Genomic DNA, 12,540 nt, shown 5'->3' with positions numbered 1-12,540 from the left:
AAGAAGCCAGTGATGGAAAAGGAAAACATCCACGTTGGACTCAGTAGATTTCACGAAGTTGTATGAGCAAGTTGTATCTTAATTTAAGCAAGTTGTATCAACAAGTTCTAGCAACACTTGAGAAGACTAAGATAAGGATAATGATCAACAGAGTCTTGATGAAATGAGAAACATAGTCTTGATGAAAGAGAGAACAAAGTGAAACTAAGACAAAAATGAGAACAAAGTGAAACTAAGACCAACATAGTGAAACTAAGACCAAAATGAGAACAAAATGGGAACATAGTGAAACTAAGACTTAGGATGAGCATTACTCATCAAAAGAGTAGCCAAGTTACTCTGTTTCACCTGTGTGGCACCTAAGCCTTAGGCGCCACACATGTGATGTGTGGCGCCTAAGGCTTAGGCGCCACACATGTGAAATAGAGTAACAGAAATTCTACATTTGGGATGCCAGTAGGTTTTCAATTGTGTGGCGCCTAAGCCTTAGGTGCCACACAATTGAAAACCTACTGGCATCGAAAATGCACACTTTCTATTACTCTATTTCACATGTGTGGCGCCTAAACCTTAGGCGCCACACATGTGCAACGCCCAAGGCTTAGGCGCCACACATTCTGTCATGCTGAAAACTGCAACACATAGTGGTGGAGGAGTTCAAATATACATCACAAATATGCACAAATATACAACACATAGTAGTGGTGGAGGAGTTCAAATACATACGTTAAAACATACAACACAAAGAGGGTGGAGTTCAAACATACATACGGTTCTTGAAGTAACATACGTCCAAAAGTGCATACATAGTGGAGTTTCATAGTAAGAAAGCGCGGAACCGAACAAGGTTCAACAACACATAGGGTTCAACAACACATAGAATAAAAGCATCCGGCTCTATTGGGTCGAGCAAGGCCCCTTACCCTTCTTCTTCTTCCTCTATTCTTCCTCTTCCTCTTCCCTTTTGCGCATTTTTGAAGCCTCTTCCTTAACCCTCTCCGTGAAGCGTTGATGCTCCCGCTCTCTCTTTGCTGCGGCCTCTGCCCACATCTTCTTAAAGTTAGCTTCATATTCTTTTTTACGTTTCTCTAGCGTCTTCCTCTCATTCTCCTTTATCCTAGCCTCATATCACTTATGCTCAAGGAACATTTTCCACTCCTCATCCATCTTTGCCTTATGCTCCTCATCCTTCTTCTTTCGCGCTTCCGCTGCATCCTCCTCTCTCAACTTCTTTGCAGCCCTCTCCATCAACAGCTGCTCCTCACTGGTTGCATCCTTCTCCTCCCCCCACTCCGCTTTTGCCTTGTTGGGTTGAGAAGCGGCCATACCTACAAAACATGCATCAAAGCTCATAGTTAGTAAAATAACACACAAAGGAGCATGAAAAACAACATGATAAAGATAAGTGAAATATGTGACATACGGAAATGGTCCTCGTAGGTATCCACGCATACCAATCCTAGTAAGTCCACCACCTATCCCACCACTGCCTCTAGCAGCACCACCACCTATCCCACCCCTGCCTCTAGCACCACCACGACCTATCCCACCCCTGCCTCTAGCAGCACCCCTACCTCTACCACCACCACTTCCTCTAGCACCACGTCCTCTAGTAAGCCCAAGTCGGCTAGGAACATGTTGGCTCGTGCTTCCTTGACCCGTCCCTTGTTGGCTCGTGCTTCCTTGACCCGTCCCTTGTTGGCTCGTGCTTCCTTGACCCGTCCCTTGTTGGCTTGAACTTGGTTGGCTAGGACTTGGTTGGCTAGGACTTGGTTGGCTTGACCTGGAATCATTGTTTTTGGACTTCTTCTTTCGCGTCGTACACCTTCTTGTGTTGTGCCCTGTTACACCGCAATCTCCACAATGTGATCTCTCAGTAGGCTCTTGGAATTGGTTGTTCCCCATTTCTCTGCCACCACCATGGCCCCATCCATCCATGTCTCCTCTAAAACGCTTTGTCTTTCGTCTTCCCAGTTTCACAACCTTCCACTCTGGGTCGGGCCATAGTTGTACTCCATGATACTCCGGCCATTGTGATTGGTCAAAGTATGGTTCAAATCTAGGAGCCCATGTATGCTTCATGGTCATGATCGAGAACTCGGACTCCCTCACGATTAGTGGATGGTTGACGTCCACATTCCTACTACGAGCTGCCGTGTACAAATGCGAGCATGCGAGATGAAGCAACCTTGGCCTCCCACAAGAGCAATCACACAAGGATAAAGATACCTTGAACGCCCTGTTTCCGTGTTGTTGGCCATCGTTTGTCGTTCCTCCGGGCTCATTCACTTCGTATGTCCAATCCTCGTTGTTGTACACGGTAGCCGTTTGGGAGTCAGCCTTCCGTGATTGAAATACCATCCATTTGTCAACCTTTGGTGGAAACTGGTACTTATACTTTTTCTTGTTCTCTCCCGCAATTTGATCATCTGTTTCTTGCGAGTACTTTATAAAGTATGCTCTCAACTTGTCGAATGTGTATTGAACTATTGCCGTCACCGGCAAAGCACGGACACCCTTCAACACCCGGTTGAAGCATTCTGCCATGTTACTTGTCATTTGACCATATCTTCGGCCATCTTCGTCATAAGCTCGTGCCCACTTGGCCCGAAGTTCAATGTGCCTGTTAAGAAACTCAAGCCCACCTGCATCAAGTTTTTTGTTTACAAGCAAAGCATTGTACAATCTTGCAAATCGTTTGTCCGGAAATGCTTGACAACAATCTTGAAGATCATCCGCCAACTCCTTGCTACCACATGCTCGGTAGAAGTTTGCACAGAAATGTCTCATGCACCATCGATGATGCAAAGGAGCATGGCCGGGAATGACAATGTCAACCGCGTTAAGTATGCCTTGATGGCGATCCGATATGACACATATTTCCCTCTCAAACGGTAATACTTTGGTTCTCAAAATATGCAAGAACCATTCCCAGTTAACATTGTTCTCTGCCTCAACCAAAGCAAAAGCCAAAGGCATCAACCAGTTATTGGCATCACTTGCTATTGCAACCAACAAAGTGCCCTTGAATTGTCTGGTCAAAAACGTGCCATCGATGGAGATGACAGGACGACAGTGCTGGAAAGCCCTCACACATTGCTCAAATGCCCAAAATGCACGGCCAAATACGCGGACCCTATTTCCATTCAGAATCCTTGTTTTCTCCCCATACGGCTCGACCACATGAACCATGCCCGGGTTAGTGTGGGCAATAGCTCCCAACAACCTAGGTATGCGGTTGTATGCTTCCTCCCAATCACCATACAACATCTTGAATGCGGCTTGCTTTGCTTTCCATGCCTTACCATATTTCACCTCGTAGTGAAAGAGGGCTTTCACAAGGTCTTGTACGCTTTTTATGCTCATTGTAGGAAGAGAGGAGATGGAGTTGGAAAGCCTATAAGCGATGAACTCGGAGGTTAGTTGTCTATGGCTTTGCGACGATAGGGCACCATCAACCCTCTTGCCTCGACACATGTGAGGCATACAACTGACAATGTTCCATCCTGGCCCTCCTTTCCATGGTCTTGCACGGACAATCCAAGGACAACCTCTATCCTCACATGCAACCGTGTAACGCAGCTTCATGTTTGAATGAACAACTTTGTGTGGCCTATAATGCGTAACAGAATATTCATCCAACCACATCTTCAGTTCAAAGAATGTTTCGAACTTTGACCCCGGCAAAATAATATTCTTCCCATGTGTGTCCCGATGTGAAGGTGGCCTAACTCCAAACAATATGCCTTCGCCTCCGTCAACCACGGCTTCATCCGCAAGGCTAAGATCCTCGAACAATGGTGTCCGGTGATCACGCTTTAATACATTCGTGAAAGCTTCAGCCTCCTTTGCCGTGAACCCTTCCTCATCAACTTCTTCATCGGGACCCTCATCGTCAGACTCAGAGGCATAGCCACGTGAGTATGGAATGGAATGGTCCATTGTCTCTTGCAAATTATATTTGTCCAAATCACCAAGATTGTTGTCATGAAGAACATTACCATCATCATGGTGCTCATCATTAGCCTCTACCAATGGTTCATGTTCAATGTTGACCTCTTCGTTAGCGTCATAGACACAAGAAAGAGGTTCAATGTTGGCCTCTTCGTTGATGGTTGCAGGAATAGCTTCAACAATCGAAGAGGCAACCCGGTTCAAATCCAACAAGTTAGGAACATTTGTTTTTATGGCAAATAACTCTAGAGCCTTGTCTAGTGATTCGGCCACCGTATCCTTGTATGCAAGCCAACATTGCTCGGAGTTGACACGCATGGTCTTCCAACGAATGTGCATTCCGAATCCCACATTATGCCTACCATCAAACTCAACTACATCACTAGGGTCCATCCAATTCAAATCCTTTCGGACTTGTTCCAACAATTCACCATAGCTAGGACACAAATCGAACACCATGTCAAGCTCATCCGGGTCCGGATCAATATTGCCTTTCAAAAAGGCATCCTTGTCCACGTGATGAACATAAACACATGTTCTTCCCATACCTAAACAACAAAACATAGAACCTTTTTTATGAGCAATCATACAATTACAATAACCATAGCCTAACTTCCAAATAACCCTAACCCCATCATAACCCTAACACAACCAAGCAACCATAATGCACACATCCAAAGAACCCTAATCCTAGCCTAACCATAGCCTAACCCTAGCCTAACCATAGCCTAACCCTAGCCTAACCCTAAAACAACCATAATGCACACATCCAAACAACCCTAATCCTAACCCCACCATACCCCTTATCCTAACATACAAACAAATAAAACAATATCATATACATCCCACATTTCATGAAAAACTAGGGTTTCCTCAAATTTGCAAAAAAAAGAACACAAAAGATTTTCCTTTGGATGAGAATGAGGGGAGAGGTGGGGATTACCTTAGGGGAGTGATTGGACAACAAATGCCCGGTCCAAACCTTCAGATTTGGTGATTTAGAGAAGGATTTGAGGGAGGGGGCAGTGGCTGGGAGAGGGGGCTGGGGGAGGGGAATGGGGAGGGGGTGGGGAGGGGGGCTGGCCCGTGGCCAGTTAAGTCCATGTGTGGCGCCTAAGCGTTCGGTGCCACACATTACAATGTGTCACGCCTGAGACTTAGGCGTCACACGGCCTGGGGGTGGGCCCCTCCCTGCCAGGTGGTCGGGGGGTGTGGCGCCGAACGGCTAGGCGTCACACAGTGTAGTGTGGCGCCTAGGTGTCGGGCGCCACACAAAAGGGTCAGGCCGGGGAAATATTTCCCCCGAGGGGTCACTCCGTGAGTTCTTTCGCCCCAGGGGTCATTTTTGTCAATTTTGCCAGGGGGCGGGGCTCTCACCTGAGTTTGCGGAGTCCCCTTCGTCGAGGGACAGGACAAACAGAGACTATGGTCGCCATCAGCTGACGTCGGCCGGACGCTGGGACGACGGCGAATTATCCACCCGACACCACGGACGCGAAACACTCCATGGTTCGAAAACTTAGCGCATGCAACCGAATCGCAAAGGATTGAGGATTGTTATGTTGGGCAGAGATCACGTAATAACCATGCTCTGACACTTTAAGCGGCTGGATCATAGCTAACTCACCGGAAGTTCCTTCTCCCGGTCCCGGATGGGCTCGACGATCCAGTACACGGTGACGCTAGAATCTTGGAAGCTTGACGCTGACGCCTCCTGCGGCTCGTCCACGAAGCACGGCACCGAGTGGCGAGTGCGGCGAGGGAGCGGCTGCAGGCGTCGTCCTGCAGCGCCTGCGGAGGTTGGCGCCCTCCTCACACTCGTCGGCGGGGAGGTGCGTGGCGCCTGCCGCAGCGGGGTAGCGCCTGTAGTTGGCGCCCGCGGCGGCGGGGTAGCGCCCGTAGGTGTGGCCTGCCTCGGCGGCGTAGCGGCCGTAGTTGGGGACCGCGGCGGCGAGGTAGCCCCCGTAGGTGTCGCCCGCGGCAGCGGCGAGGTAGCGCCCGTAGGTTTCGCCCGCGACGGCAGCGAGGTAGCGCCCGTACGTGTTGTCGGCCGCGGCGGCGGCGATGTAGCGCCCGTACGTGTTGTCGGCCGTGGCGGCGAGGTAGTGCTCGTAGGTGTCGCCCGCGGCGGCGGCGAGGTAGCGCCCGTACGTGTTGTCGGCCGCGGCGGCGAGGTAGCGCCCGTAGGCGTCGCCCGCGACGGCGGCGAGGTTGCGCCCGTACGTGTTGCCCGCGGCTGCGGCGAGGTAGCGCCCGTAGGAGTCACCAGCCGCGGCGATGAGGTAGCGCCCGCGGCGGCGGCGAGGTAGCACCGGTAGGTGTCGCCCGCCGCGGCGTCGAGGTAGCGCCCGTAGGTTTCGGTGTCGCCCGCGGCGACGGGGTAGCGGCCGTAGTTGGCGCCCGAGGCGGCGGGGTAGCCGCCGTAGGTGTCGCCCGCCGCGGAGGGGTAGCGGCCGTAGGTTTTGCCCGCCACAGTGGCGTAGCAGCCGTAGGGGGCGCCCGGGGCGGCGGGGTAGCGGCTCAGCGGCCGCACCTGGTGTCTGTCGAGGAATTCTTCCATCGATCGATCGCCGCCGGGGCGGGGTCGCTTGTTTGGGGGAGATTTGTTTGGGCAGCGATTGATCTCGACGATCGTCTCGTCGGTGGAGGCAGGTTCTTGCGACGGAGAAGTGGAAGAGGGTCAGGGCAAGAGGCAGCTGTTATTTTGTCCGTTGGAAAATCGCTATGTTCATATATTAGTCGGCGCGGGTAGGCCCAGGGGAATTGCCCTTGTTTTTATTTTTTTATTTTTTTTTCTTTCATGATGAAATTAAGGAGCCACCATATATAATATTAAAAATAATATTTTGACGAAATGCAGCCATCCTGATCGATAGCATGCACGTGCAACGCACGAATAACCGTACACAGAAAATTCCCTGCTCATAATTAGCAAAAATCACACATCCAAGGCAATCAACATGGTGAATTTCTTCGTAAAGAACATATGGGATATTTATTGTCTGTATACTCCCTCCGTGCCTAAATATATGTCTTTTTGAAAAATTCTATGCACTACATACGTATGCATATAGACATTATTAGAGTGTAGATTTACTAATTTTGATCCATATGTGATTTATATTCGAAAATTTAAAAAGATTTATAATTAGGAATGAAGGGAGTAGTCAAAATAGAATCAAATATTCCATAATGTTTCTTTTCTCTAATGCAAACTTCATTGGACTTATGATATGACTATGTATTGTACAAATAAACATGGTAGACACAGAAAAGGTACAAAAAATACAAATAAAAACATACTCCCGTTATACAAAAAAAGACCTCACCCACTCCCGTTATGAAAAAAACACAATCTCACCCACTCCCCTCTCTCCCCACCCGATCCTTATCCTCTCAGTGCACTGACCACAGCCCTCTCCCCACTCGATCCTTATCCTATCCCTCCTCTCGGTGCACTGCGAAGCTCTGCGCGAAACCCTAGCCAGCCCCGCCGGCCGCCGCCGCTCCCCTACCGTCCGCGCTCCTCTCTCGAGGTCACCCCGGACACCGAAGCTCATGGCGCAGAGGGCCGTGGGCTAGCTTCTCCGGCGGTCCCTGGGGCTCGCGCCGCCCACATCCCCTAGGGCCCTGAGCACCAGCGCCGCAGCCGAGGAGGGAGAAGTGGCGGTGGTGGCGAAGGTGAAGAAGATGGCTTCGAAACGGATGGGGACGGAAGGATCTCGTCGTCAGAGCTGGCGGCCGTGTCGCGCGCCATCGCGCCGCCGGCCACCGAGTCGGCAGGGGGCCGGGAGGTGGCGTCCATGATGGACGAGCTCGACACCGACCGCGATGGCTACGTGGACCTCGGCGAGTTCGCCGCCTTCCACGGCCACGGCCGCGGGGAGCGCGAGCTGGACGCCGAGCTGTGTGATGCCTTCGACGTCTACGACATCAACGGCGACGGCCGCATCTCCGACACTGAGCTCAGCAAGGTCGTGTTGCTCTTTAGATATTATGCACATACAGGATATCCAAAGAAAACAGCTATCTAACGAATCTAAGCTGATTTCTTACCAACTTGCATAATTGTCTGTCATCTACTTATCGTTCCTACGATCTAGATGAATTGAATAGTGTGATGTGATGTTTTCCTTTTTATCCCAAGCATTGCTATGTTCCTGGCTTGCAGATTTCTTTTCTTATTGCACGTTGTTCTGTGATCATATAAATGTTTGTTAATATATATCGTATTTGAATCCAATAAATTGCAGGTTGAAGATCTATTTAAGGAGCCTCAGGTTGAAAGAGAGCTCATGCTTATAAAACTCAATGTTGAACCAGATCAACGTGCTGATGTAAGATATGTTGTTGACTTGTATCTGCAATCACTGAATTAGTATGTTGGTACTTTCATACACAGTTGGAACAATACTCTTAATGTGTTGTTTCTTCTCAACCTGCAATTTGTAGCTACTGTTTTCAGAGCGAAAGTTGTTGATATTTCTGAGAACAACCTAACTCTGGAGGTAAAAACTCTTGATCTCCAACAGTTCTGCATCCTAATGGTATATGTGTTCCTTGCTTTATGCTGGAAGAAGCCCTTTGATGCTTATTTGATCAATGCTGTAGGTAACTGGAGATCCTGGGAAAATTGTTGCGGCACAAAGGAACTTAAGCAAATTTGGGATCAAAGAAATTTGTCGGACGGGAAAAGTATTTTCTGAATCATTTGCTGCTTACATGCATGGGCATATTTTGTCCTTGTGCAAATAATTGAATATTTCTTCCATGTGCTTTTGCTATAGTTTTTCTTTTATTTATGGGTTGAGGCCAGTAGTTGATCTTTGTTCTCTCTCTCCGCCCAGGTTGTGGTGTGGTTCAGCAACGGCTACAACACCATAAAGGACATGGCGGTCACCGGCATGCCCATCAAGATCGTCGGCGTTGCCGCTCTCAAGGTCCTGCTATTTTCTGAAGTCATGTGTGCTTGCAGTTATGATGCATTGACTCAAGAAATAGAATGGATCTTTCTATTTTCTGAAGTCAGTCTCAATTGTTCACCTATCCTTTTATACATGAGTAGAAGTCCTAATAGGAGAAAACAAACTATGGTACCTAAACAGTAGTAGATATCAATATGAATATCTGAGATATAACGATTACTTGTTCTTTATGGCATGGACGATGTGTTTGACAACACTATTAACATGTAAGGTCTGCTTGTTCTTCCTATATATTGCATGTGCTAGATAGCTCCTATCCAAACTTGTAGAAGTCTGCGTCAGTAGCACTTATACTTAATTTTTAAATTCTCTATTTTGTTATGTGGGTTGATGACACCAGTTAATCATGCTCTCTTTCTCTGTGTTTGTGTGTGTGTGTGTGTGTGTGTGCCCAGGAAGTTGCATGTACCCTCAGCTATCGCGAAGTTTGATCTTGTGGAGGGCGAGAATATCGATTGATGGGTGTATGGAGCTTGTAGTGCCACTTGGTCCTAACTGGTAAGTTGGTGGTGTGGAGTGTTGTCTCATTAGTTGTTTGTTTTGGCACTATATAGTAGTCAACTCCAGTAGCACACATACTTAACTTTTGAATTCTATTTGGTTTTTCTTTTATTTATGGGTTCAGGCCAGTAGTTGATCTTTGTTCTCTCTCTCCGCCCAGGTTGTGGTGTGGTTCAGCACCGGCTACATCACCATAAAGGACATGGTGGTCACCGGCATGCCCATCAAGATCGTCGGCGTTGCCGCTCTCAAGGTCCTGCTATTTTCTGAAGTCATGTGTGCTTGCAGTTATGATGCATTGACTCAAGAAATAGAATAGATCTTTCTATTTTCTGAAGTCAATCTCAATTGTTCACCTATCCTTTTATACATGAGTAGAAGTCCTAATAAGAGAAAACAAACTATGGTACCTAAACAATAGTAGATATCAATATGAATATCTGAGCTATAACGATTACTTGATCTTTATGGCATGGACGATGTGTTTGACAACACTATTAACCTGTAAGGTCTGCTTGTTCTTCCTATATATTGCATGTGCTAGATAGCTCCTATCCAAACTTGTAGAAGTCTGCGTCAGTAGCACTTATACTTAATTTTTAAATTCTCTATTTTGTTATGTGGGTTGATCCTAATTCGCTGCCCATCGTCCCTCCTCCGGTAGATGGGATATGAGTCTTTCCCTTGTTGTGTGGCATCGCAAAAATCTCGGGGGTAATGGAACCGACATTGTCCATCAATCATGCATGGGCAACTTTTTTTCAACTCACCACATGGTCCGTGCAACATGTGTTTGACGACCAGATCATGTAGAATTGGGTGTTTCTGTTTGTCGGGTATCTCTACACATATCACCCGGTCATAGTCATCTGGAGTCGCTAACTTGCTCTTTGCTTTCATGATTAGAAGTACATCGTCACGCGGGAGACCTCGCTTTTGAAACTCGGTGACATGTACATAGGCTGCGACTTCTCCGAAATGCTTCCCCTTAGTTAGTAAATCCATCATATCTCACTGTTTAGCACTGTATACTCTTGCAACCAGGTCTGGGCGGTCCTGCGGCATTTGTCTAGGCAACAGTTCCTCGGTTATCTCCTGCCAATATGGATTGCAAGTCATCGTGATAAATAATCGGGTTTACCCGACCGCTTCACTATTGCCATAGCATCCAAGAACCTCCGCTGCATGTCACGATCACCACCAGGAAATGTTCGTGGAAGCATGATTCTTTTGCCAATTCGATCACCGCGTGTCTCACCGGCAACGACGGTGTCAACAAGACCCTGTAATAGCATACCAGGTTATACTCAAAGCATGTGTTATCCACCACATAGTTATATTATGATGTATTACACTAAACACAAGCACATTACCTGGTACAGGTCAGCGCGAATGACCTTTTGATTTTCCGGCTTTGAGTACCAGTCAAGTCGCATAGTCTCGATCTTAATATACATGTCAACAGCCCATTGTTGGAAAAGGCACCCCCCCGAAGAAGACTATGTTAAAAAGCTTCCTCCTGACTTGTAGCTTGAAGCAATAGTATTCCCTTGCAGTAACAAATTTCCTGGATTGTGTTACATCTCCTTCATTGTCACCAAAATCCTCATCTGGGTTCTCCTCATTGTCATCTTAAGATACCGAACATAAATATCAGTATGGTGGTTTTACCTATAATGGTCGACAACATACAAATTGGATATTTAGCAATGATGAATGATACCTGAAGGTAAATCATGGGCCGTGGCCTCATGGGTCACGTCATCCTGTTGTGGAATATATGGAATGCAACGATTCCAACCAGTCTCTCCACGTGGGAAGAATAGTGGATATGACAATGGGTCGTAGCACCCATAGTATGCTCTAATATATAGTGGCCGGTTTCCCTTTTTCGCATGGACGACAACACTCCTGTCGAAGCAATTTTGTGGGTCACTGCCTTCAAACCCTATGGCTGCCACTTGGTAGGTCGTTGGGGCATTGTACCTTCGCTGATCCAACTTGATATCCGTGTTTAGTGAGATTTTGTACTCATCTAGATTTGGAACCGACCCAAGCCTTCTGAAAGTTTGTGCATACGGGTTACGCTCTAGTATTCTCAGAATCTTTCATATGAGGTCTATATTAAGATCTGGAGACCTATTAGCCCTGTGAACCAAGTTTTGATTTGTATCATAAATATATAGCTGCAAATGCCGAGGGCCATTATCAACCAGCACCAGATCGTCAAGAGCGTGGTACAACCCACCACACGCACGGAATGTATATACGCCAGTTCCTGCCGCAGTGCTTACTCGACGATCAAGGGTGACTCCTAGACTTGTGAATGAGAAGTGCGAGTTGAAATACCGTATATTCTCTCTGAAATATTTAGCATCCTCATCATCTTGACTTGTGGACAACCGTCTCAATTCTTCTGGAACATCTGGAGTAAATAATCCGACTTTTCCTTTTCTGCAACAAAATGCTGGGACCTCGAATGGAAACCGCAATGCCCCACAGTGGCGACAATCCGCAACCTTTCTTAGGACGTGATGCTTTGTAGGTAGGTTTCGGTATATGAATTCATCTGTACTTGCTACGGGTGCTGCTCGTGTACTATGACGTCCATCTTGGAATGATTCGAAAGCAACATCTACAACGGTAGACACAAGCATCACATCATGAGTAAACACCTATAAAATTTGCACTTGAGGGTGCTAAACAATAAAAATGAAATACACAATGGACACACCTTGACCCATATAAATTCTAGCTTCTTCATCAGGCTCATGGTATGCACGTTCTCCACTATGCAATGGTTCCAAGCAGTCTAGCAGGGAATATATTGGTCAGACAGAAGTTCTAACTTATGGTTGACGACCTTTATATGTGAACGCAAGTATGTGTTTTACCTTGTAAACTGGTATGTTCAACAACGGGCTCAAAAATTCCATATGGATCATCATCCTTGTCCTCGCCTGGTAGAAAATCACAAGATCATTAGACCATATGAATGTCACAATATCCCATTACAGGTTATTAGTGTTTTCAGTACCATGCGAAGCCGGTTCAGCAGGTCTTCTCGTATCATTACATGGCCTATTTACAGGTTGATTGG

The 12,540-nt window shown here is 47.3% G+C and overlaps 1 protein-coding gene across 1 annotated transcript; it reads left to right on the top strand.

Annotated features, from left to right (window-relative positions):
- Positions 1-7,212: 7,212 nt before the first annotated feature.
- On the top strand, positions 7,213-8,333 carry LOC123450834 (probable calcium-binding protein CML16). Its single transcript, XM_045127906.1, has 3 exons — positions 7,213-7,230; positions 7,581-7,928; positions 8,208-8,333. The coding sequence occupies exons 1-3, from the start codon at positions 7,213-7,215 to the stop codon at positions 8,331-8,333; spliced, it is 492 nt and encodes a 163-aa protein (XP_044983841.1).
- The last annotated feature ends 4,207 nt before the right edge of the window (positions 8,334-12,540 follow it).

Source organism: Hordeum vulgare, chromosome 4H (assembly GCF_904849725.1).
Source record: "Hordeum vulgare subsp. vulgare chromosome 4H, MorexV3_pseudomolecules_assembly, whole genome shotgun sequence".
In the NCBI taxonomy this organism is placed as follows: Eukaryota; Viridiplantae; Streptophyta; class Magnoliopsida; order Poales; family Poaceae; genus Hordeum; species Hordeum vulgare.
This window is presented reverse-complemented; position numbering and strand designations above follow the sequence as displayed.